This window comes from Alligator sinensis, unplaced genomic scaffold (genome assembly GCF_000455745.1).
Source record: "Alligator sinensis unplaced genomic scaffold, ASM45574v1 scaffold458_1, whole genome shotgun sequence".
In the NCBI taxonomy this organism is placed as follows: domain Eukaryota; kingdom Metazoa; phylum Chordata; order Crocodylia; family Alligatoridae; genus Alligator; species Alligator sinensis.
The window spans coordinates 1,417,231-1,444,775 of record NW_005841944.1 but is presented as its reverse complement, the minus strand read 5'-3'; the positions used below and the strand labels follow the sequence as shown (position 1 = coordinate 1,444,775).

The following is a 27,545-nucleotide window of genomic DNA, read 5'->3' as shown; positions in this document are numbered from 1 at the left end:
AGGGGTCAGGTACCAGCAGGGCTAGTAGGGTGTTGTTCAGGACAGGCCATAGATCTTTGCAAATGGGTCCCGGTACACAAAAGGTTGAGAACCACTGCTTTAGCTTAAGATGCATCTCTTCTACTTCAAAACTTACTGAAGATCTACAAAATAAGTGTTTTAAAGTCTGTTTTAAAGTTTCCAAGGCTGAAATCAAATGAGCTATTATAGCTAGGTATCACCCTGTAGCATCTTGTTATCATTAAATGGAAAGTCTTGGATACTTTCATGCTTATACTGGAAGTTTTTAACTTAAAGTTACCAAAAGTTAGAATGTCAAAATGTACGTGTACGTCCTGGAAACTTTGACTAAAAAGTTTTCTCTGGCTAGTGGATGGAGTTTCAAACCTGTTTAAAAGCACCAGGAAAATGTTTGAAGTTCAGTAGAGGGTGAACAACAAGATCATTCACTGACCTCCTGATATATTGCTTCAGGGCTTTTAAATTATAAGACCACTTCTGTAGGTAATCCAGTTCCTTTACGTGGAAACTGTAAATGCAGTATTTCAGAATGCTAGAACCAAAACAGATTGGATTGATATTTGTTAATTACATTCATATATCCAGTGCTTAAATAAAGGAATATCTTGACCGGCAAACTAGTTTCTGTTTGTCAAATAAGCAACAAAGACCATTGGCCTCCCTTCCAGCACTGATTGGAGAAACTTACATATCTCTCCAGTTGAGTTCTTTTCTGACTTTCTGTACTTTTATAAAACTAGAAAATAAATGAAATTCCTACAAGCAGTTGAAATTGCCTGGATTGCAAGATCTCGGGACCCAGTGAAGGTAGTTAACGACTGTTACCCTCCTATGTTTCCTGCTTAGACCTTTCTCTCCCATGTTGCATATTCAACAACCTCTCTACCTGCTGCCCCCTTCTGTCTGGGCTTCAGTCTTTTACAGCAGCTGTTTCAAATTGGCTGCTTGGTCGCAAGTGATTAAGCCTTTCGTTAACTCCTTCAAAGCTGCTGCCTGGACAAGATATCTAATTACCTTTAAGATCATTAAGTTTGTGGAAGGGAGTATATGATGATGTGAATTTATATAATAATGGGGGACTGGATTTGATGACCAGTAGTCCACTCCTGTCCTAAATTTCTAATACAAATAGCTGTAAACTATGATGCCTGTGATGACAAAGTGATTAAATATACCATTTTCAAATATCCAGCATATGTATACTAGGAAGAATGGGGGGGCGGGGAGTTAGCACAGATCTTTTTCCTTTCCTGTGGATCTAAAATTACTGGGATTAAAAGTTACAGTACAAAATTATGGGGATCACAGACTCTATTCCATGATATAATGCACCCATTGTTTAAAATTGGAAGCCCACCCGGCCACTAGTTTTATAAAGCGCTGTCATACAGCTGGTACATTTGGCACAGCTTGCATAACTGATTGTGGCTCTGCATGTCAAAAAAAAAAGTTTCACTCTTTCTGTAAAGGGACTCCAATCTGGATATTGTTCCCCTGTGTCATAAATTGAATCGCCATTGGATTGAAGCAAAAGTCCTTTTTACTGTGTCTGTAGGAAGGCCCAAGATGCATAGAATTTACAGTATCTACATCTTTCTATAAATTCTATTAAATTCAATAGTAAAAAAAAAACATTGGGATTGCAGGACATGCTTCAGGATGATTAACTTAACTTCATTCTGGACAATTTTTTACAAAGAAGCTTGAAAATCAGAATGTTAATGGAAAGCTAGTGTCAGCCTTCACAGTAGCTTATGCACATGTAATACTATCTGAAAATTATTCCACACACAGTCACATTAAGTTAATGGACATTTGGGTTACATGAGCTTCAGAAAGTGGTAGGGAGGGGGGCTGCACTCTAGTTCAGCCCATTCAGATGTAAGGTTGAGCTGATAGATAATGGTGGCGATAGCTGACTTCAGTGCATTTTGCAATTTGATCCAGTTTTGGTATCCAGTCAAAGTTGAAAAAACTCCTTAACTGAAGGAAAGCATAGTAGGTTCTAGAGAGAAGAGGAAGGGGAAACAGGAGTAACAGGGTTGGGGGAGGTGAAAACTAAGCAACTTGAAAGGAGAAGTAATGGGTATTGTTTAAATTTAAATAAAACCTGTTCATCATTTGAAAAGGCTGCAAATTTCCAGCATTACAACACTTGGCTGCCTGAGACAGAACTATTAAACGATATGAAACCTTGAGGACTGAGACCTTGCTGCAGGTTAAAACAGGCAGCTGTTAATGCAGGTTTAACTTTAAATAAGCAGTCTATTTTAATCCATAAGTACTGAGTGCAACAATATTGAACTGCTTTAATAACAATCTTCTTCTAACTGTGTAGTGCCCCAATGTCAGTATCAAGTGAAAATGCACAGGGATGCCTCGCTCTGGAGTACTGCCACTTCTCCAGTGGCTGGAGAACTTTGCCTTTGACACATTGCCTGACAGTGCATGAAGCTTGGCAGTACACCAGAGTGGCACACACCCTGTAGTCTCTCCCTGCCTAAATATAGCTCCAGTTTAACTTCTCCATGGCCTCTCTCTCCCAGCTCTGCCCCTCCAAGAATCCATTTTAAAATGTTTGAGACATGTGCATAATCAAACCAGGAGAGGAAAAAACATTCATGCCCCAATTCTGATTCCTATCCAGTGAAAACAAACCTTCTCACAAGTCATCATACTTTTGTGGGGATCATGTCATTTCTTTTTTGTGTTGTTTCAGTGAGAACCTGCTGTTTGGATAGAATCGATTCAGCCTAAACTTTTCTGACCTTAGCATTATCCTTGCCTTAATTATTTGTTGCATACATGGCAAAATGAGTTATCTTGTCAGGTCTCCAGTGCAAAAGAGATTATTTTTTATGATGCCTCTAAGGCAGGGGTATCCAACTCAGGGGACTGTAGCTGGATCCAGACTGTGAGGTGCCTTGCATGCCAGATCCAGTCTGGAGCACAGGGTAGCCACCATGGCCAGTGCATCAGTGGCAGTGAGGGATCTGGAAGTAGCATCAGTGGTGGGTCTGGAGGCTGCAAGGAGTTCAGGGAAGGGATTTGCCAGCAGTGGGAGGGGTCTGCTAGTGTCAGTGGGTCTGGAACAAGTGTCCAGAGGAAGCTGTGGTCAGGCAAGCTCGCTGCTAACGGGGCCAAAGGGCCCTGAATTCTGCAGCAGGACATGCCCCCCTTCCCCGGTCTTCCCCCAACTTACCATGACCTGCACACCCACAAAAGTTCTGACGTGGGAATTTAGAATTTATCTTCAGCATCTGAAAATCCTCATACTTTTGCCTATTATGTATTGTTACATTTATACCTATTTCTGGCCTATGTTGAGATTCTGCCAAATGTGAGAGAACTCTTAACCCTGGAAATCGGGCTGAGTTGGGCATAAGAGTTATGAGAGGTCTTCAGCTATGTTAGTCTGAAGTCAAACAGAACACAGAGTACATTTGCATCTTGTAGACTAACTAAATGATCTGTTCAACAATTCTCCTGGAGCTCCTGTGGAGCTTTGGCAATTAGAGCTACATTCCTTGGGTAAAACCCTTGCTGGGGGGCACAGGTTGCAGTGCAAATATCCCCTGCTTTCCTAAGGGAAACTGCTTTGAAAGCACACTTATCTAGGAGAATGGTATTTGTAACACTACATTTATTAAACCTCTTGTTTTTACTTTTTAAAATGAGCAGCTATTTCTTTCTTGACTGAGTCTGAATAGTTTCAGTTTTTGTACAATTTCACTTGGCAAAAATAGTAAACATTTTTCAGTATGATATGAGAGCGCTTCCTGTAAAACATGTGTCTTCTCATTTTAAGAGCTTTCAGCCTTAGGTGGTGTTCTGTGGAGGAACGTGGAATTTGCTTGCTTGACGTCTTGGACAATAACACTACTTTATGAAGTTAGGGATAAATAGAATATAAATCTGGCTTTAGGACTTGTTAGAAGGAACTACTTGATGCAGTAGCTTGCATCGGTTTCACTTGCCTAAAATGCAGAGGGATTGTCATAGCAGAACAAATGCTAATACATTTCTTTCTTAATTTGGGGACTCTAAATATGTAAACTATCAATAATATAATATAATATATTTTATCATGCATATGCAACCACTCTTAAATATATGGACCTACCTTCTCCTTGCCTCCAGCCTACCAAGAAAACCCACAAACTGCTCAAGAACATTTGTGCAAAGTTATTTTACAATGACTGCTTTGCTCTGTGTTTGTCAAAAACCACATGAGACCGCTTCTGTTCTGCACTGTAGTTTCATTGTTGAACTGAAAATAATACAGGGAAAGAAGTCTCAGGGACTGTGTTTTTTAAAGATTTTGTTAACATATTGTATGGTTATTGGGTAAGTGTGTGCAAAGCAGCAAGTTTTCAGTGAGATCAAGTTAGCCTGAAGCATAGCATGGACGAGATAATTCTGTAAATGGTGGTAAATGTCTTTGCCAAAAGCCAGCAGCAAAATGAAAATGCAGGTCCTATCTCCTGTATAGGAAGCATAAAGGCTAGTGATGTGGTAGTAATCATCATGCTATGGAATCCAGCCTGAATGTATACTCTTTGCCTTTTTCTGTGGCATTGTACTGTCAGTACTGTTAATCCCTTAATGGTGTGCATAGAAATCCCATTTTCATATTTTTGTTTTAGGCCATAAGAAAACCTTTTCTGTCAACAGATAAAATGTGTAAGAGAGTGTTCTCAACCTCTTAGAAGCAAACTGTCTTCAAACACTGTCCCAAGCATACCAAACACTGCTTTATATTGAGTAAAATATGGTGAAAAAATGAGTATAGCCTAAAGGCAAAATTTAGTTAAGTACAAAAGAATACGTAATGTGCTGGGTTATGATCTTTAAGTAGTGGTACCTACAGTGGACATTTAGGTTACCACCCAGTATTATTCAAGATAAGAAACAATTGCTATACTTATTGTTGTCAGCCTTAAAACCTGATAATCTTGGGGTTTTCTTGCTATTGAATGGGACTGGTTAGTAGAAATCTATTGGTATGTTTATAAAGTCTTGTCCATTAGCAAGCCTGTAATAAAACTTTCATTTTTTTACTAATATTTATACAGACATATAGTATGCTTGTGAGTTGAAGAGGCACCATATATGTTCAGGTTCCATAGCCTGATAAATGTTTGCTTATTAAAAATCTTTTAAACTTGAAAACCAGAAATGCTGATATTTCCAAAGTTATGAGGCTGGCTGTTACAAAGAAGGTCAGAGAGAGAGAGAGAGAGAGAGTGTGTGTGTATAAAAAAAAAAAAAAAAAAGTCTGGCCTTTGTTTCAGGTTTTTTGTTAATAAAGGCAAATCATGAAAATGTATCTATTTCATATGTTTGTTACAAACTATCTACCTGTCTTAATGCTGGATAATTTCCTTTGATTAAGTTTCACTGCCCTTTTCCTAATGAGGAAGTAGAGAGAAGTGATGTTTGCTGTGTTTGTGTGGTTGTGCTTCTCTGAAGTGAAGCAGAAGGCGGAGCAGAGACTAACTGGTTTAGAAGAGCATTTAGCACCTTACAGAGAAGTGTTTGTAAGAAAAGATAAATAAGACAACATTGTGCTGTTTTCTCTGCTCCTTCTTGATGCCAGTGGTTCTCAACCTTGTTTGTACCAGGCCCTATTTGTAAGCATTAATGGCCAGTCCCAACCCAGTGCTTCTCATACCCATCCTGCTCACCGGCCGGTGTATTTTCTCCATAAATACATTTTGTAATGAGATTTTTAAAAATGTTGACAGGTAGAATTTGTTGAAGCTTAATTTATAGGATAAATTTCACTGTAGTGAAGGTGTACCATCACCCTTCTCAGATGTTTCCTTTGAAATGAAAGAGGCATATTTGGGTAAAGTGGGGAAGGTTGTTTGAATCTTAGCGTAATGAGGTGGGCTAAGTTCTAGCCTGCTGTTCCAGTGAGGGGCTCCGTGTGGGCGGGCTTTAATGTAAATAATGCTTTTAGGTCCCTAAATAGGACATCTAAATGTCCTTTTCACCCCAGGGGCACATGATTGTGTAGGCCTGAAAGCAAGCCACAGACACTGCCCTTTGATTCCCTAAACCATGTTTCATTGTATTGGGTGAGACTACAGTTTTGCAGCTGTTTTGTTGCAAGTGTATCTGATGGGGCTTGAGGAGAAGAGTGAAATTCAGAGAGAGCTGGGGGGAAAGGAGAAGGTCCCAGGGGGCAGGCGGAGAGAAAAGGGACGGTCCCAGGGCAGATAGTGAAGTCTGAGTGAGGACAGAGAGCACTGGAATGGCACAGGCAAGACTGCTGGGCTGCTCGGGACACTGGCACTCGGATTCTGGTAAAAAATTACAAATTCTCTGATAAGAGATTTTAATGATTTTTTTTTTTTATGATTTGCCTCTGCCAGGGCTACAGGGCCAGGGCCTCCCACAGCAGCAGCTGAGCCCCTGCTGCCACCCACGGGAGGTGACAGCTGCTGCAAGGAGCCTGGCTTCCCTTCTCCCATGGGCAGCACACCCAAAGTGGAGCCCATAGGTGGGGGGTAGGTTGCCCGCTACAGGTTCAGACAAGCAGGGGCCAGCTTTCTGCTGCTGTGTACACTCCCAGGAAGGAGTGGGGGGGGCCACATGCCCCCCATATTTGTGCATGGGGCAGGGGCAGATGCAGGCTGCGGGCTTGGGCTCCCCACCCTGTGGCCCTCCCCCAGGGCCTCTGCAGCCCAGTGGGTGGGACCTGGCATGACAAGAAAGAGCGGGGCTGGGTGCGAAGCTCCTTGCAGCTGTGAGCCTAGCACTGCCCTGGCAAAGAGCCCCCTGGTTGCCTGGCTGCAGTGGGGATAGCAGTGCAGGCTTGTGCCCCTTGCTGCTACCAGGTGGGCAGGGGGTGCGTTGCCAAGGAACTGTGGGGCTTGCAATGGCAAGGAGCTTCCCCACCTGGCTCCACTCTGCTCTGCCATGCTGAGTCCCACCCACCGGGCTGTGGAGGCCCCAGGGAAGGGCAGCAGGGTGGGGAGCCTGAGCCCACAGTAGTGGGCAGCCTGCCCCCCATGCATAGATCTTGAGGGCATGTGCCCACCTTGCCACCCCAGGAGTGTGCGGAGTGGCTGGGAGCCAGTCCCACTCCCCCTGGATGAGCCCCTTGCAGCCTCGTCCTGCTCCCCGCCAGGGCCCTGCAACCACACATGGCCCCAAGCCCCATGCACCACTGGGCTGGGCAGTGGCCCCATCCCTGCCCAACTTCCTCCTTCCCTTCCTATGGGGGCCTCAATCCCCATGTACAGACTTACCTGCGGGAGCTGTTTCTTATGTTGAGGTGGCAAGGATGTACTTGTTCTCCAATTGAGATGCTGCAGTAGGGCCCTTAGGCAAGGTACATGACTCAGCCTGCTAGCCTAGCCATCTCATCAGGTTCTTAGAGAGGCTGGGCTCAGAGGTATTTTAATATGGAGGGTGTTTGTTTAAAAACCAGTCATCCAGGGTGAGTCTCTGAGGGCCAGGCCCAGTTATCAGGCTGACATCAGACTTCCCAGATCATCTGGCTGATCTGTCAGCTTCCAGAATTTCTCAGCAAATGGGAAAGTGTTTGCTTTTTAACACTCCTAACTAACTGTACGTCCTTGTACCTTGTCAAGTAACACCTGCCATCTGTACCTCTCACTGGATGCTTCACTGAAATTTTGAAAGTGCTCTGGCCATCTAAAAAAACAAGCCAGAAGCATCCAGCAGGAAGAGAGCATTTCCTAGTCTAATGAATAGAAACTTTTCTGAGTCTCTTGACTTTTACTCCAGAAATCTTGAAGGCATCCGTGAACAGGAATTACACGTATGCAGGACTGTCATAACTCCTGCAAGTCTTGTGAGTGAAAATGCGATGCTGTTTCAAAATATTAATGTCAAAGGTTGTGCATGAAGCCTATTACTGCTTATCACACACACACACACACACACACACACACACACACACACACACACACACACACACACACACACACACACACACACACGAGTAATGCCGAAGGATCAGCCAGGAATAAGGCCCTGTGTGGTTCATCACTGCACAGGTGCCTTCTGCTCTTTTCTGGCTCTGCTCCCCTGTCCTCCCCATGTGTGCGTATGAATCCACAAGGGCAGTTCAGTGTCTTGCTCCCACAGTCTGGACTTCTTTTGACAAAGAACAGTTTGGAAGTGCTGAAGCTGGTTGCCCTTTCTGGTATAAACAGATCTTTGTTTTCAGCACTAAGAAATGCTGCTGTTATGTCAGTCTATACTTTTGAGTTGCTCCTGATGGACAGTCAAAAGAAAATCACCTACCTTGATGATGATAATGCTTTCTCACCAAATATTAGCACTTAACCCAGAGCTTTCCAAACTGTGTGCCGTGACACATTAGTGTGTCGGCGGCAGTGTGTAGGTGTGTCGCGCGAAATGCAGAAAATTTTGCGGAAGGGCACCGCGGAGCTCCCTTACTCACGTCTGCTTCCCTTGGCCCCTCCCCCGGAACTGAATTACTGTGTCGCGAAATGATGCATGTCTAAAAAGTGTGTCACCAACATGAAAAGTTTGGAAAGCTCTGACTTAACCAATTGTAACAATATGTTGTAATCCTCTTCTTGGGTCAAATCTGGAAAGAGTACCTCAAAAGATTATCTTTAATCTATCTCATTTTACACATTTTTACAGTGCCATGGTAATATATTTAAGTTGTCTTGATTCTTACACTAAAGTACTTTATATTTAATAATGCTGAAGAGTAAAAGCAAGTATCTTCTTTTTTTTCCCCTAGGTGTGCCTTGCAATTGCTCACTATTCTCAGCCAACAGATCTTCAGCTGCTCTTTGCATTTGAATATGTTGGGAAAATGTATCATAATCCAGGTAACTATAAACAGATTTTGGTTCATTGTTTTCATTCTTTAATATGTGCAGTTGTTCTAACTGTAGTAAGGCTGGAGACTTTTGTAGTAAAGCAAGGGCAAGAAGTGTTTGAGGTTTGCTTTGGGAGATAATTGAAATGAACTTATACTGCACCCAAAACCTTCACTTTCTGTATGTAAATTAATTGATGTGATCATAACTTGTTATCTAAAACAAACAAATTTTATTTTTTTATCTGAAAAAGCTCTCTATACCAGCATGAATGGCATTATTTTTCAATCTGCCCTCCATTCCTCTTATTGTGTGTCTGTATTTGTACTCTGGACACTCAGAAAATCCCCAGGCAGGTTTGTTCACCTGGCCTTCTGTTAGGAGTAAGTTTCTCTTCTGGTGGTATTGCAGGAGGATTTGTGCAACTTGGGACTCCATATTTCCTTTCCTAGAGGCTTACTAGGCAGTTCTTTCCACTCAAATCTTCCACCACCCCTGCTGAGTTGGAGCTCACCCTCTCTGCTCAAGGCCAATCTCCAACTGAACCTTGTCAGTTAGGTAAGCTTGGAAAAGATGCCTTTGGATCTTGATTTCTAGTGTAATGCTGTGAGGTCACTGCTTAGTGCTCCCCAGCCAATACACAGCCAGAAGTTGCAAATCCATTACAGTAAGCTTCCAAATATGAAAAGTGCTCTAGAGGTACGTCATTTATTTAATATCCTTACTCTGCCATTTGCATTAGAAACCAATGATTTCACCACTAAAGGAACTCAGCATGGGGTCCACGGAGGGGTCTACAAAAAGGCCAGATTTTCAAACTTGCCCCAAATGGGCATGCTCATTTTCTACATGTGTCCACCTAACTCCACTGTGAGTGCCCACATGGAAGTTTATATTTGCTTGTGTGATGGGCACAATAATGTTTTATGTGCTTGTGTGATGGGGACACTTCAAATGTGTGCAGTAACGTTTAAAGAGAGTGTTAAATAAAATCCACACTCTCATTCCAGCTGCATGATGCAGTAGGGAGCAAATCTACAGAAACTGTAGCGGTATACTGGAGAGAGAGAGAGAAAGGTGTTAATAAAATGCTATGTCTGTCACAGCCTTCACAAAGCCATCCTTACTCTGTCCATGAAATGGCTGTGCTACCTGAAAGAAAGGCGAGTAGAAGAGTTGCATTACATGAAGTGGGTAAAATAAACAGAATACCCTTTTGGAGTTTCAGAGTACTAATGGGGGCAGCAAACCAGTGACAATGTTGCCAGTGGTTTTGCTGGGCTACAGTGGCTAGGGGGGGGAGCCGGCAGACATTCCTGAAAGGGAAGTCTCTGCTTAGTGTTCTCGTGTTTGACTGGGATCCCTGACACAGCCCCGGGTTTTACCCAGCCCGCTCCCCTGCCAGTCCTGTAAAAAAAATGGGTGCTTCAGAGTTTTCCCATTATTTTTTTCCCTCTCCTCTGTGCTTTTGAAAATATCAAACCCATATAGTTATTTTAAAATAGTGTCTCTTGTATTTGTTCACACTTTTTCCCCAGTGCATATTAGGAGATAATTAAAATGGACTTATACCGCACCCAAAACCTTTACTTTCTGTATGTAAATTAATTGGTGTGATCATAACTTGTTATCCAAAACAAACAAATTTTATTTTTATCTGAAAAAGCTCCCTATACCAGTATATTAATTATGCTAACATTTTCTGCTGTGAAAAGACATTATGAAAATTCTAATTCCTTTCCACAATTGTTTTCTCACTTTGCCTACAATTCCAGCTGTTTTAATTGTGTGAGTGGGCATGTGTGACAGCTCTAGCTCGCAAGTAAAGCCAAAGCCTTGCCATAGCACCCCCACAGTTGGAAATAAAGGGCCAGGCACTCGAAGGTGGGATATGCTCAAAGTTGCAGGTTGGAGCCTAGTGGGAGATACAGAAGTGTCTCAGCAGGTTAGGTGGGAGTTGGGCATCTAAACTGCTGAAGCTCTTAATGGAATTTATCTGGAACATTAAGCAACTAAATTACCTTACAAAACCTGGCCCCAAATCTTTTACAGCTTCCTTATGCTTTATACTTTGTTTTTTTTAAGTGGGAAAATATTAGAGCTTTTAAAATATGGGACCAGCAGAATAAGCTTGACCTTTTGTGATACGTACAAATGACTGGTTGAATGAGAGTGTCAAATTAATCTTCATTTATGAGCCAATCTAAAACTTCGAGTGTTTTCTGGAGATCTGACTGAGCTCCTATTTATTCATTTAATACATTTTTAGGAAAAAATAAGGAAGCATAAAGAAAACTAAGCCAGCGGCTCTAATTTGATGATACCAAAAATAATTTAAAGTGTCTGTTCTGATATAAACTTTTAAACATAATTATGTTTACATTTAACCTAAATATGTACCTAAATATCCTCAGAGTAACTTATGAGGAACCAACCAAAGCCAGCCCCCCAAAATTTAAAAAAATATAAAAACAGTTTAAAAGACACTTGTATAAAGATACAATTTAATTACTCACTGATTTACATAAGGAAAAAAGGATTCCTACTTGTGGTCACACTTGGAATGTAAGGTAGTAAGAGAAGTGGCAGGAGATTGCATTACCATAATATCACTTTACCTCAGTTTTGGAATGGGTCTCTCTTGAAAAGCATACTCAAGGAAGGGTCTTTTTAAAACTACTGGAAAGATTAAATTGGTGATATAAAAGGAGTAAGCTGACACTCTGTCTTTGGGGTGATAGTATCTTGCAATTTATGTTCAAGCTGATTCCTTTGCCCTGTCTGATCCCTCATAGATTAGATTATAGAACTGGGCCTCAATTTACATAATGTTTTTAATTCAACTCAGGAAACAGTGTGCCCCATGCTTTCAACACAATTGACCAATTTGTTTCAAAAGAAAAAAACAGTAGCGGAAATCTTGCTAATTAATTGGTAACATGGTATATAATAACATCCTTGTATGAGAACCAAAGCTGTTCTTAACATCAGAGCAGTTTAGTCAGAATGAGTAATGTCATGTGATGTATTAGTAAGCCTTGTTACTGGAGCATTTTTTTTGCCTTGGCCCCTGTACTAAGAACAAAAAGAACCTTTTCCAGCTCTTTTGAATGTAGGAGTTTGCTGAAAAAGCACCTCTTAAATCAAAACTGTTAGAACAGTGGAAAGGATGGCAAAGCAGGTGTTATCTGGAAAGTTTGTGGCTCAGTAATAGTCAATCTGTTCTCAGAATTTTTATCAGTAGTAGCAAATTTTAGCTGAATTTCCAGAACAGTTAGCTACCATATTCACTTGAACCCAAGATGAGTATTTTTTACCCCCATTTAAGATGGGGGTAAAAGCTCCTCATTTTTGGATTGAAGTATGAGGTGGGAGATGGAGGACTGCTGTTGTTCTGACTCTGGCCCCATCCCATTGCGGCCTCTGCTCCCTCCTCCCCCCAGTGTTGTGCCCCATGCTGCCTCTGCAGCCTCCCCCCCTTCCCACCCCCCAATCCGTTTTCCTGTGCAGGCAGGTAGGGACAGGCAACAGGGATGGCAAATTATGGGAGGGCAAGGGGGGCAGACCCCTTGGCTCCTCCCCCATTCCCCTTGCCACCACTTTCCCCAGTGGGAACAAGACAAATTTAAGACGAGCCTCTAATAATTAGATTCTATACATGGAAAATTATAATACATTTATAATAAATTTATAATGTTTCCATGTATAGAATATAATTATTGCAAGGTCATCATAAATTCAGAGTCATCTCGGTTTTGCATAAATATGATATTTTAAAATAGTACATTGTAACAGGTCAGTTCCAGGAAATTTTTAATCTGTAGACCTAGAAAAAGATCACTTACAAATGAATGCAACACTGTTTCCAGACTAGGCCTTTGTGTTCTAGGAACTGAATCAATACAAGAGCTGCACACAGTTCGCTGTATTGAAACAGTCACCCTTGTTTATTACCAAACTGTAGGGAAGATATCGCTACTGGTTAATCTGTGATGAGGCAACATCAGTTGGAAGATGTAAGGAACACCTACCTCTTATTTAGAAAAGATTCCACTCTAGTAATTAGCATGATCAAATGTTCAAGGGAGATTCTTAAAAATCTTGCATTGATGAATTTCCTTTTCTAGCAAAAAAAGTAAATGGAATAGATCCTGGAGGAGGTGGTGGAAGCAGTGGCAGTGGTCAACAGACTCCTTTGTTTGAAGCTTACTCTGATTGGGATAGAGAAATCAAAAGGACAGGTGCATCAGAATGGAGAGTCTGTTCAGTCAATGAAGGTTACATGATTTCTACTTGGTAAGTCTGTACCAATGAAAAACAAGCTAATTTGACTGTTGCTATTTTGACTTTACATTGGCCCAAAGAGAGATCAGATGCTGGTAGGAAAACGTGGATGCGTTTTGATCAGACCTGAGAGTTTTTCTTGAGTTCATATTTTTATAAAAGAATCTTTCAGGTGATTTACTATCTTAACACAGTTTGGAACTTTATAATGGAAAATCATAGGAACATTGTTAGAGTGGCACTGTCTGTCGCTTCCATAGTGCTCTGTGAGCATCTCAGTGGTCCGCCCCTGAGCTTGTGTCTTCTTCCCATATGTATCTGTAAAACAAACCTGAGATTTCCATTCTTTGGATCGGATCCTGTGGAGGGGTAGAAGTAAGCAATTAATAGAGGTTGGTAAACTGATAGTGCATCAGAAAACATTATGGCTTTAGCTTCCTGTTTGGGTCATGCTTTTAGATGTTTTTGTTGGAGGTGAAGGGATATATCTCACTTCGTTTTTCTAATGGAGGTAATGCAAAGGAGGCATGCTTTTGTTTGAACCAAGAGAAACCAAGATTGTAGTGCTGGGTCCCACAAGTGAGACATACTCATGATATGAGTTTTATTGCTAGTATCATGAGTGGCTTACTGAACACACAAGGGAATAGAGTGGTTATTACCATACATACGCTGTGCTTATGTAGTACCTCATTTAAGTTGCATTATTATTCTGAGGCTCAGCTCTTGTGCTAACACACCACTGTTGGTAGTAGGCTTCTGTCTCCAGGACAGTTAATAAGTGCTTTCAAGAAAAATTACTCTGCATTGCATTTTTTCCCCCAGCCTTCCAGAATACTTTGTAGTCCCATCTTCCTTAGCAGATCAGGACCTGAAGCTCTATTCTTACTCATTCATTGGGAGACGAATGCCAGTAAGTGTACACTTTATGTTGATTTTCATTGTCATATAATATTTGACAGTGATACATTTTATACACAGGAATTAGGAATCTGTCTTTGTTTTGTCACATGGTACTCACTAATCTCTTTCTGTCAGGTATGGTGCTGGAATCACCCTAATGGGAGTGCTCTTGTGAGAATGGCCAACATTAAAGATGTATTACAACAAAGAAAGATAGACCAAAGGTAAACTATAACCTATTAGCATTACTTAACCAGACATATATGAGACAATTAGTGGGCTATAAGCCACATACCTTTTTCGTGATGCAGCAGTTTGTGTGAAATTTATCTCCAAGCAGGTAGTCTGCACGAAGCCTTGGAATTACTTAATGTACACTTAAGTCATATTTAATTAATAATATTTTGATAATGTACATTTAAGGCTTCTGGTCTCTTAGCCACACTGGGAACTGCACAGCACACCAGTGACACAACCCCATTGTTACACTTGCTTCTCTTATCGCATTGATATTACTGTACCACCAGTGGGGAACTTCTACTTTTGTCTCGCTCACAGAAAAATTTTGAAAATAAGTTAATCTTTTTGCAGTGCTTGGAAGATACAAAGCAACATAGACTGAATTCTGTAAGACAATAAATACTGCTTTGGGATGCCAAACACCGTATTTCCCACTAACATTAGAATCATAGAAAATTAGGGTTGGAAGGGACCTCAGGAGGTCATCTAGTCCATCCCCCAGCTCAAAGCAGGACCAGCCCCAACTAGATCATCCTACACAAGGCTTTGTCTAGCTGGGTCTTAAAAACCTCCAAGAATGGATATTTCACAAACCTCTCTAGGTAATCTGTTCCAGTGCTTTATTACCCTCCTCATGAGTGGTTTTTCCTAATATCCAACCTAAACTTTCCTTGCTGCAACTTGGGACCATTGCTCCTTGTCCTGTCATCTGCCATCACTGAGAACAGTCTAGCTCTATCCTCTTTGGAATGACAATTCAGGTAGTCAAAGGCTGCTATTAAATCCCCTCAGTCTTCTCTTCTCCAGACTAAATGGGTGCCTATACACATGCAGCAACGCTGCTCTGCTGTGCTGTAATTACAGTGTGTCGGAGCAGACACGATTCATTAAGTTTGCTGGAACGTGGTAATTACCATGCTTTAGCAAACTCCAGCGTCACATGTATCAGCATCCCTGTGCTGAAAAATGGCAGCGGGGATGCTTTTAACTAAAGCTTGTGCAATGAGCTTGAATTAAAGCGCCCCTGCCACCATTTTTCAGCGTGGGGATGCTGATACACATGACACTCTGGGCACTTTAGAGTGGCTCTCAGAGCTGCTGTAATTTAAAGCACCTCCCCCCTACACTCCCAGAGTACATGTACAAATGCCCAATGAGCCCAGTTCCCTCTGCCTTTCCTTATAAGTCGTGTGTCCCACCCCCCAACTTTCACAGTACAGAAATCACAGAGCACCTTGCAAGACTGGTACCTTTTATTCCTTATGTTTAATAGGTTAGAAGACTGCTTGTAAACCTTTTAATTGCCTTTGGGTGGTTTAAGTGAAGCTCTGATTAGTGTTCCCTTTGGGACACTAAAGTTTATATGCTTTTATATATTTCTTAAGTATCATTGAATATTCAATATTGACAACAAATCTATTAACTTCTCTAACTGAGATATCTCATCCTTCAAGTTTTCTTTCACTCCTACCGTTGCAGGTTTGGCCTCGTGATGGTCCTCATAATAATAGCTTTTCATCTTCAGATCTCTTTATAAGCATTAGATAATGTATATAGAACCTAGAGGCGCATACTATCCTTAATATAGAGGTTCTGTAAGTTTCTGAAGACTAGAGGGAGCTGGTGTCAGAGCCAGGCTCAAACTGAACAGTGTCTAGCTTTTAGCCTTATGTCCAGGTCTCCTTTTATGTACTTCGTTAAACACACTTCCCCAACAGGCTTTCTTCCTACAGCTTCTGTGCTGTTGTGAATAATAGCTGCCTCTTCTAGCATACCTTTAAACAATCCATTGTTTTCAATTGCTCAGATTTAATTTAGCTCCTCAGTGGGAATTGAAAGTTTCTGAAATGTGTGTCAACAATTCTGCCTCCACATGCATTCCATATGGCCACAAAAGCATGACATGCATTGAAGCTGAATGCTAATCAGATGCTTTTCCATTTTGCTGTTTGGCCAAATAGCTTTTTTACATAAGCTATTTGCCTTCCTAACAACCAACTAAAATACTTTCTTTAAAAAAAACACAAAAAAACCCCTTTGTATCCATAAGTATACTTCTATGCTGGTGAACTTATTTTCCTCCCAGTCCAGGATTAAAGTTTTTAACGCTTTTTCATTAGGATTTGTAATGCAATAACTCGAAGCCATCCACAGAGAAGTGATGTTTACAAATCAGATTTGGACAAGTGTCTACCCAATATCCAGGAAATCCAGGCTGCATTTATTAAACTCAAACAGTTGTGTGTTAATGGTAAGTCATGATATCATTCTTAAGCATATTCTATTTTGGAGGTATTTAGGAATAAGGTTGCAAAAATATAGTTTGAAAGGTTTGAGATAAGCAAGTTTTTTTTTTCTTAAGGAGTGATTATCTTGCCTACATTTGAAATCTGTTTAAAAGGTGTGTTGTGTTGCAGAATAGCTTGGTAGAGCCTACATGCTTTTACTTCATTCTGAATCACGGGTTATAGTTCATGCACTAAGCAGATTAGATATAAAACTTCATGTGATGGCTGCGGTCTGCAGCCTGGCACATAAAAGAAAACTGTGTTTTTTATCGAGGGATATATACTAAATGTCTTCAGCTGTTACTGTAAAGTCCTATAGAAGGTAGTGAGTAGCATGACCTATTGATATGACATGTCAAGTTTTGTTCATCTGAATGATTCTTTAAAACATGCAGAACCTTTTGAAGAAACGGAAGAGAAGTGGCTGTCCTCACTGGAAAATACACACTGGCTAGAATACATCAGGTGTGTACAAAAAGTACAACTAGAAGATTATGGTTAATATTACCTCCTTAAATTTTCACCAATGTAAATAAGCAATAAAGCATATAGGTGGACTTTTTACTATGTAAAAATAAGTAAGTGAAATTGATATTTGTAAACTGTTTATACTTAAATATATTTTATTACATAAGATGGAATCCTACAAAAACAAAATGGTGGACTTAACATTCATTACTTGAATGACGTGCTTAAAAGTGTGTGTGTGTAAATGTAAGTCTTTAAAAAATCAAGGCTGTATTAGGCACCATTTCAAACTCAGCTTTCACAGTCTTTTAAACAGAAAGTCTGTGAAACTAGAATCCTGGGAAAAGTTGAAGTTTTATCTTATTGTTTTAATGTATGTTAGATTTTTGGGATGTGCCTACATGACCTCTTTGCGTAAATCCCAATGAAATCAGCAGCACTTGTGCTGCTGAATTATTTAACTTGCATTTGAAAATCCCCTCCCCAAATCTTAAAAATGGTCAGTCAAATTATGATTCTCTTGGTATTAATTGTGAAGTTAATTACTTTTTTTTTTTGCCTAGGTCATTCCTTAAGCATTCTGTTGAGGTTGTATATATGCTGGAATGTAAGCGTGTTTCTGTAGTTCTGCAAGGTACTATAACCTTTTAATATGCTATAATTGTCATTAGTAAGGTTAAAGGTTAAAACAAGTGGATGATGAATATAATTTACCTGGATCTTACTTTACTGAAATGATGTGAGAGAGTAGTCAAATATTTTAAGTTCATAACTACAGGAAGAAATTGTGCAGTGTATTTGGGCTGTAACATAACCAGTAGAATCTAAAGAGTTTGCTCCCCAGCTGCCCAGGCCCTGCACTGTGAAGCAGCACCTACAGTTGTGGAGCAGATCTCTCAGCTTCCCAGCTGCTGCTTCCCTAGGCACCCCAAGGCTCTCACCTGCACACCCTGGATTTCAGTGAGCCCAGGACTGGGGAGATGCTCCCTGATGTCAAGTTTACAATGTCTGACCATGCCATCTGCCTGCGAGGATTGGCTGGTGGCACCAGGTCCAGGCCCAGCCCAATCCCATGGATCAGGTGTGGGGCAGCTGTGTCCCAGACACTGAAGCTGCTCCATGCTGAATCCCTACACTCAACTGAGTACCAGACTCTGTCATGGCTCATCCCCAGCATTCAATATAAGGTACAATAATATCTTTGTGGCTCATTTATTATATTATCACACCATAAATTGGCTTTAACCTATGGCCAGATAGATTACTGTTTATGGAATGATTAATACTTAGATTGTGTCTTAAATGTAACAAGATGTCAGGGCCCTGAGTTGTACATTATAGACCATGTATCTCTGATGTTGAATGTGTACAAATAATGGCTAGTGGGCATTTCAAAATAGACAGACTGAAAAGTCAGCTGATTTATAGATCAGACAGTTCATTTATTAGGTGGCCTCTACAATAGAACCAACCAATCAAATAGCTATCTTTGTCATTCTCCATATATAACATTTTTTAAAAGCTCCCAAATGTGAGTACTGAACTGAAAATTGCCAGTTTTGTGCCTTTTAACCTCTTTGAAATATATAAATAAAAATATTATTTATGTTATTTTCAGAGGAAGAAGGACGGGACCTAAGCTGCCTTGTAGCCTCCCTCGTTCAAGTGATGCTGGATCCCTATTTTCGGACGATTGTTGGATTTCAGAGCTTACTACAGAAGGAGTGGGTGATGGCAGGATATCAGTTTTTAGATAGGTGTAACCACTTAAAGAGATCTGACAAAGAGGTAAAAACTACATTATATTGATATAGGGAATGGAAGCATGTTGGGGAATGACTGCCATTATGAATTTAACCTTTAAAAAATCATAATAGAAATCCCTTCCTGTGTTTCCCAAATTCATGTAGTTTATGTCACTGATTAGCCTTACCTTGTCTTCATTCTCTACTTCTTATGTTAGTCATTAACACTCTTAATGATGCAAGTGTTGCTGTTTGTTTATGTTGTAATGGTGTTAATGTTTCAAAACAGTCTTGTGTAGTTTATCCTGGGTTTTTTAAATAATCAAACTGGGGATCCAAGACTTTGACCTGCAAAGAATTTGGGGAGCCTCTTTCCACGACCACTTACTTCCTTTTCATTGTCCTTCTCCTTTTAAATAGAACCCTGTTTCACAAATCCATTACTGATGCAGGTATCACAGTGTTGATATGGTAGTGGGGCATTTGGAGCAGAGCCTACAGTCTATTACACAATTTCCAAACTGAACTACAGATGAGTGGGTTGTGATGTGGTAGGTTTGTTTGTTTCTAGCTGCTTCCACAGTTGTCAATCTTTTCATTACAAAAAGAGCCTGGAGGCTTGTAATAGCAACTGGAACAGTGGACCTAGTTTAGTAGCATCTTTCAGGGCTGACATTTAAGGAGAGTAAAAAGACAACATCCTCAGGGATTGGAGCCAACAGCAGGATTAAAGCTGCAAAGCATCACCAGGAAATAAATATCTAGGGATGAAGGAAATGAGGCAGCTAGGGAAAGAAGTAGGAAACAGAACAACGCAGACACAGGGGAGCCTGTTAGAAGGAGTAAGGTTGCCTGGAGGGAAAGATCAGATTGGGAGAGGGGGAAGAAATAAAGAGCAAAGAGTGAAATTGACTTTTTTTTTCAGAAACACTGAGCATTAGATGGAAGAGAGTCACTGCTTCCCAATATTACCTCCTGCTGAGGGTTGTTGTAATGTGAAGTGGAAGGGACCTGATCCACTGAGACTAACTCTTTCTCAAGATGGTTCACTGTGTAGTAGTTGGGGAAACATCTGACAAGAAAAGATTGTTAAAATATTTCTAGAATGGAAAATGCATGTTAGATGCCTCACAAAATCTTGTTTGTTTAAGCAGTGCATCACTTGGCTTTTTTCCTCCTGTAATATGTTTTGGTTTAATTAAAAAGCCTTTTTAATAGAAAATAATATTTTAAAACTCAGATTTAAAGCTGACATGGACTGTTAGGATTGTTAAGTCTGACTTCCTGCATAACTCAGGAGCTAGCATTTTACTGAGTGATGCCTGCAGCAAAACTGTAACCTTTCCCAGGGGGGCTAACAGAAATCATTCAGTTAAATTAGGTAGATTACTGATACCTGGAGCAACATAAGTCCCTTTTTAGGTGCTACTCCACAGTCCATATACTTGTTAGGAAGATTTGGGGTGGCTTCTCTGAACAGATTCTTCCTCTGCTTACCAAAATATTTAAAAAAACAAAACTAACTTGCTTCCATGCATTTGGGATTCAGTAAAGATGGCTCTTTTTTTTTTTTTATTGGTAAAACTAATTTCTCATTTAAATGTAAGCTGAAATAATAAGACAATAGATAAAATCAATACCTTCCATGTTTCATTCTTCACAGAAAGGTCAATTGTGAATGCATTACATTTTAACAAGGGGATAAAAACACATACCAGTATTGCGGACGACGAAGTTCAAGAATATTTTGAAAAATTAAATGAATTGAAATTGCCAGGACTGGAAAAAAACCCTCATCTTTAAGCTCAAATAACTAACCAAAGCAGTCTCTGAACCATTAGTGATTTATCTTTGAAAACTAGGGAATGACTGAAAAGGTCCTAGAGAAGGGATGGGCAAAATATGGCTGGCAGGCCAGATCCGGCTTGTCAGCTGATTTGGATCCGGCCCACAGGTGGGCACCCACCAATTAATAGGATCGGGCCCACTAGCAGCAGCTTTCCCACCCCTTTGCAGCACATTGCAAGCCAGGCAAGCAGCACTTATTCCACCCTCCCCTCCCCCCTGCCCTGCCTATGGAGGGGCTGAACTCAGCCACATCACAAAGAATTGGGGGGGAGCCCCCAACGCATGCACACCCAACCCACTCACGCACCCACCACCACCCCACACATCCCTCCCACATCCCCTCCCACCCACTACCCCCACCATACCCACACTGCACCCTCCAACCAAATACTCCCCCAAACACACATGCCCCACACCCTCCCACATACATCCCCTTACCCCCCCTACAATATGTGAGTAATACTTTATTTTGAACTATTATGCAATCACCTCTATATACACTATACAAACGCACACAAATCAAATCTCTCACAAATTTTGAAATAAAATTAAGATGTTATAGTAGTTGATTTTGATTTTTAGTATATGATTTTTTCAGGTTCCAAGATGGCAAACCCTCTCCCCTTCTCTTTCCCCCTACACCCCAGGGTACTTTAGGGCAAGGGGACAGACTTCCAGTAGCAAGGGTCAGGGGTTAGGGGCAGGACTTCTGGTCCCACAGTGGTGACCAGGGGGTAGGGCACCTGCCAAGGGGGTAGCCCTCAACTGCTAAGTAAAGTGGCCCTCCAGCCAAAATAATTGCTTACCCTTGTCAAGTAGTGGGCATGCCTACCTTCAAAAAAAAAAAAAAGTGGGGGAGGGGAGCAAAGGGAATTATACATTAGTATATAATAAGGGGATAAGAAATAGCCAATATGAAATAGCCCATATGAATTTGCTTAGAATAAATCATACCAAATCAATTTAATTTCCTTTGCCAGGGTAGCCAGCCTTAGTGGATGAGGGGGGAAGCAGTAGATGTGCTAGCTTAACTTCCATAGGGTTTTTGACATGGTTTTCTATGAGATTTGCATAAGCAGACCATGAAAATATATTCTAAATAAAGTTGCCATGAGGTGGATGTACAACAGAAGTCCTGCAAGGGTCCGTGTTTTGGCCTAGGTTTAATTGATATTTTAATTAAAGGCCTAGATGATGGAATGGAGGGTGCACTTTTAAAAAAATAACAGTTAAACACCAAGGTTGAGAGGTCTTTCAAAGTGTTTGCAAAACAAGAGCAGGGCTGAAAATGATCTTGATACATTTGAATAAATGGTCCAGCATCACTCAATAATGATAAATAGAAACTGTTAGACTTAAGAAGGAAAAATCAAATGCCCAGGTACACAATCAGGGATAATTGGCTAGGCAAAAATACTGCAGAAAAGGATCTGAACCACAAACAGAATAAGTCAGCAGGAAAATGCTGTTGTCAAAAGGCTGATCTCATTCTGGGACTTAAAAAGATGTTAGCTCTAGGACTGGAACACAGCTGTTCGATTCTGCTTGCATTAAGCTGTGAAAAAGAATTTGTGATGTAAATTGACAGAACAGTTTCCTGAGTCGCCCAGTACCTATAACTGCATCTTCTGTCAGTAGAATGGCAAAAGTACTAAACTTGAGGATTGGATCATTTATTTGTGCTTTTGTATGGTATCAAACTTCTGTTCTGTATCTAGGAGTATAACAAATATGTGTTTAATGCCCTGAGGAGGATATAAAGAAGTTGATATGGTTTTGGGAAAGCTTATGTTAAATCTAACAAATATCTTCATTTTCTTTTTCCCCCCACTCAAGTCTCCATTGTTCTTGATGTTTCTGGATTCTGTTTGGCAATTGCTTGAACAGTACCCAGCAGCCTTTGAGTTTTCTGAAACATACTTGACATTATTGTATGACAGCACACGGATCTCACTGTTTGGCACTTTCCTTTTCAACTCTCCACACCAGCGAGTAAAGGAAAGCACTGTGAGTATAAACTATATTACCTTATATTTAAAATGACTAAAATTAAGCCTCATTACTGTTCTGGAAATAACATCCACATTAAGTAGTACAGGAAACCCTTGTTATTTGTGGGTTTGGCATTCACGGTTTCAAATATTCACGAATGCCGAACCTGCATTTTAAATGCACTTTATGCACTTATAGGAGCTCCACAGGAGCTCCACACTTGCTGCCACCATGCTCCCACCGCTGCTCCTGCTTTCACCACTGGAGGCATCCCCCCCCACCGCCGGGGGTACTCCATTCATGAATGCAGTGCCATATTCGCAGATTTCGCCATTTGCGGGGGATACGAGAACATATCCCCCCACGAATGGCAAGGGATGCCTGTATTCATTTGGATTTTTTTGCAAATACCAGAATTGCAGCAGGAGCTTTTAAAGAAAATAGTCATTTAAGGTGAATGTCAATAAGACTGACCCTTATACATATTGTAAATCATAGATAGCTGTAAATATTATCTATGTAACTGAGCATTGTTACTAATTGTTTCCTTCATCTGACTACATTCAGGGACCTACAGCAGTAGTTTTGCAATGTGGAACGTGGATAGGATTAGTATGTAACTGCATTTCTCCTCTTTGGAAACATGGTTAGTGACAGAATAATAGGAAAGTAGGGTGGGATGGGATCCTATGAGGTCCTTTAGTCCAACCCCTACTCAAGGCAAGATCACCTGTGTAAGCCATCTAGAGAAGCGTATGCCTAACCTAGAGGCCCTGGCATGGTCTTGCTTAAGGCTTCAGCAGAATCTTGGTTCAACAAGGCCTGAGCTTCTGGCAGGCTTCTCTCTCTCTTAACCCCTACCTTCTCCTTAGTTTAATGAGGTCTTGGCTTCTAAATTGCCCCCTTTCCTCTCCCTTCTTGGAAAGTGTCCAGGCTTGGTTGGACTGGCAAAAAAAATCAAAGGGAATGTCAGTGCCTTTTGCAGATCACACCTTGAAGTCAAGTCAAGTGAGACATCTTCCAGGAAGAAAGGAAGGTTTGATAGGAGGTTTAACAATGAGAGGATACTAATTGGGACATGTACCTTTTGAATCAATGCAAGTATGTTCTAATAAAAATGTTCCTAACCTAGAATTATTTTGTATCTAATCGTTACTTGAACAGAAAAAAAAAGAATTGAGGGAGCATGGAGTTTCCTCAGAAAACACGGTAAAACTCAACAATGTGACACAAAATAAACATTCCATTAAAAAAGGGGAGGTGCACTGATATATCAGTCCATATCGTATCGGCACTGATAGAAGGAAAATTGACATTATCAGCAATCAGCTTTTTTTGGCTGATGTGGCCGAAAATGTCACTGATAAATGCCGCGTACATGCACGCAGTAGTTGCAGCATGTATGTGGCCAGGAATGCAGCCTGGCAGCTTGGCGAGCAGCATCTAGCCGGTAAGTCTGTAGTGGGGAAGGGGTTTGGAGGGCATATCAAGGCCCCCATGATGATGGAGCGAGTGGGGCTGGGGCAGTAGCAGGCACTGCCCAGCCAGGGCAGGGTGAGGTGCAGGACAGAGCCACCTGCAACTTGTCCAGGGGGTGCAGGGGCTGGGGAGGAGGGCAGCTCCTGCTGTTGCACATACCCCCAGGGGAGACACAGGGGGCATGTGCCCCCCAGATTTGTGTGCAGGGTGAGGGTGGGCTGCCTGCTGTGGCTGGGGGCTGTGCTGGCCTCTTCCTGGTGGGGCGGAGGCTGGAGCAGGGCAGGCAGTGGTGGTGCTGGGTCGGGGGAGCTATGGGGTGAGTTACAGCCACCCCAAAATTCACCATAGCCTCCAACTCCCAGCACCACCACCACCTGCCCTGCCCCCACATGCCCCTACCGCAGCCCTAGCTCAGCTCCCCCTGCTGGGAAGAGGCCAGTGCAGCCCTTGACAGACAGCTTGCCTTCACCCCACGCACAGATCCAGGGGGCACATGCCCCCTGTGCTTCCCACATGGGTGCACTCGGTGGCAGGAGCCACCCCCCCACACACCCTACGGACAAGCTGCCCATGGCTGTCCCGCACCCACCTTGCCCTGGCTGGGTAGTACCTGCCCATACCCCGGCCCTACTCCCTCTCCCACGTCCCTTCTCCAGAACAGACTTACCAGCCAGGCACAGTTCTCCAGTATGCTACCAGGCTGCATATCAGCAATTGGATCAGTATCAGCCAATATGGCTGGTTAATAATTGGCCATTGGTATTGGCCAAAAAAATCTTTCAGTGCACCCCTAAAAAAATGTAAATGAAAAAGAAAGCATAGGAATGTGGTTATTACAAGGGAAAATTGAGGCCGATCCCCACATTGCCACCTCCAGAACAAGGAAACTCCAAGATTAAGTTCCATTCCCCAGCAATAGATATTTGTGTTGGTCTAAATACTGGCACACGTGATCTGCAGCTACCTGCACTTTAATCCAGGCTACCCTGAAGGCTCAATCCAGGGTTTTATACTTGCAGCTTTGTAAGTAACTTACTTTATCTTGCTCTTAATCAGCTTACTTATTGCTTCTTGTAGGAATTTGCTATAAGCAAAAACATCCAGTTGGGTGATGAAAAAGGCCTAAAATTTCCTTCTGTGTGGGACTGGTCTCTACAGTTTACAACAAGGGATCGTATGCTCTTTCACAACCCTTTGTATATTGGAAAGAGTGCACCATGCGTACAAAACGGGGCCGTGAAATCTTTTAAAAGGTCAAAGGTAATACTGGGATTCAAACTCTTGTTAGTGAACTACTTTGCCTTTTACGAGTATAGTTACGAGAAATACTAAGATGTCATGTGTAGAAGTAATTGTAAGTAATTTTTCAGAAGCTTATCTGCATAATTGGACAAGATACATTCATACCTCATTTTAGCAGTGAGAGTGCTGTCTTTATTGCTACATCCCATAGTGTCCAACCTAAAGAAAATTGAATTTCTCCATGTCTCTGTTGTTGGGTGCATGTCTTCCAGTGCACTTTATGGTATGCCTGGACTTACTGTCTAGAGAGAAGAGACTTGATGATTTCAGTTTGTTCCCCTTGTTCATTATCTTAGAAGTCACTGTTGAAATATACACGCATCTATTTTATACGGCTGTGAGTGGTCAAAGTATTTGTCATGTGAGCGATGCTGTGATTACACACAAGCTTGTTACAGCTGTTAAGGGTGGCCACATTTAATTGGGACAGCTAGAAACCTGCTCAGTCCCCACTGGAGTCCAGTGAAGCATTGTAGAAGAGCAGAACTTCCTGTTGCGGCTGGTGTTATCTGTTGCACTAAATTAACTGTTTGTTTTCTGCAGAAGAACTACAGCTCAACTCTGAGAGGAATCCCGCCAGCACTAAAGAATGGGATCATCAGTGAGCAAGAGTTTCTTCCAAGAAGAAACTCCCTGATACTAAAACTGAAACCAGACTCTCTTCAGCAGGCAGCCAGCCATAATAATAGCTTGGAGCAGTATTTCAGAGCCTGGTTTTCCAAGCCTGTTGACCTGCATGGTGTGATTCTACCACAATTCTCTGGAACGCACGTAAAACTGTGGAAACTGTGCTACTTCCGCTGGGTTCCAGAGGCCCAAATTAATAATGGTGGCTTCATCACTGCCTTCCACAAAATCTCTCTGCTGGTAGATGAAGTTGACATGCTAAACAGGAGTCTTCGACAGTGTAAAAGCAACCTGTCTTTGCAAGCAAACTGTTCAGACCTGGATCAAAGCAGGATGTACTTCAGAGCAAGTGGTTTAAATGACATTTCTGGGACTTCAGACTTTCTCTCCTCCTCATTCCCCTTTTCTCCTATAGGAAACCTATGCAGACGGAGCATTCTGGGAACACCTTTAAGCAAATTCTTAAGTGGTGCCAAAATCTGGTTGTCCACTGAGACACTTGCAAATGAAGACTAAGATATGATGATGCTTTAAACATTTGGGGGAGGGGGTAGATCATTGTGTGTCTTCTCTAAGTTAACACTGCTAATTGCAGCATCTGAAGCTGTAATAATTTTATATACAAATATTACCTACATTTTTGCACAAATATTTAAAAGCAAAGCAAATCATGCTTCAAATCGCACAATTTTGTTTCTAGTAGTTCTCATGTAAGCGTCTTGTCTAGAGTCTGCTTCTTCCTGTAGTTTCTAGGTCCAGCTCGTATAAGATGCAAAATTTTCACTTGCTCATCAAAGGTTTGGTGTGGTCACTAATAAGGTTTTTGTTCTGTTTTCAGTGTCTGTTTTCCCAGATGTTGACTGGCTGAAGTGAATCTTGTGTCAGTACAAATTAGCAAATCAAATGGGTGAAAACAAACATCAAAGAAAATGAGAATGACTGTAAAGGATGCAGGCTAACATCAGTTGTGGAAATATGGGAACGAATTACTTGTCACAACACGGGTTTAGAAGGAATGCATTTCTGTGCTTCCGTGCTAGCTTTCTGTGACTTGTTTCACCTAGTGTATGTGTTGGTGTTGTGTGCTCCTGTTCCCCCCCCCTCCCAAATCATTCATTACAGATGATTCATCTTCAGGTCTTTGGTAATTCCGTGAGCTTGCCTTTATTTCACAGAAGCTAACTTCAGGACAACATGCACTGTTAACCTTAAAACGTTCACTGTAGATAATGGTGGTCTTGTAGCCTTAGAAGTGCCTTTAATTGGAATGAAATATTAATTAGATGTTTCTAATGCATCCTAAGATGTAATTTTCTTTTCAGTAGGATGTTTTGAGCCTGTCCTCTTGCATCAACACAGTCTCCACATTCTAACATGCACAGTGAACTTCAGAAGTCACTAAGGACCCGACGCAAGAAAGGGCTTGAGTGCCTGAGCTCCATTGGTGCCCATTCCCTGATTTTTCCAGGTGCTTGGTGTCCTGCCTCCCCACAGGTCCAGGGCTGAGCAGC

General features: G+C 41.5%; 1 protein-coding gene across 1 annotated transcript in view; it reads left to right on the top strand.

The window, feature by feature from the left end:
• The window catches only part of MTMR10 (myotubularin related protein 10), a gene marked incomplete at its 5' end in the record, with an annotated part of 59,161 nt that extends 31,991 nt beyond the window's left edge, over window positions 1-27,170 (top strand). Inside the window, 11 exons of the mRNA XM_025199445.1 lie at window positions 8,777-8,867; window positions 12,986-13,154; window positions 13,968-14,055; window positions 14,181-14,269; window positions 16,406-16,536; window positions 16,969-17,038; window positions 17,605-17,675; window positions 18,660-18,829; window positions 22,471-22,641; window positions 25,183-25,365; window positions 25,951-27,170. Coding sequence (XP_025055230.1) covers window positions 8,777-8,867; window positions 12,986-13,154; window positions 13,968-14,055; window positions 14,181-14,269; window positions 16,406-16,536; window positions 16,969-17,038; window positions 17,605-17,675; window positions 18,660-18,829; window positions 22,471-22,641; window positions 25,183-25,365; window positions 25,951-26,550 — 1,833 coding nt within the window. The remainder of the gene's footprint in view (window positions 1-8,776; window positions 8,868-12,985; window positions 13,155-13,967; window positions 14,056-14,180; window positions 14,270-16,405; window positions 16,537-16,968; window positions 17,039-17,604; window positions 17,676-18,659; window positions 18,830-22,470; window positions 22,642-25,182; window positions 25,366-25,950) is intronic.
• Between the last annotated feature and the right edge of the window lie 375 nt (window positions 27,171-27,545).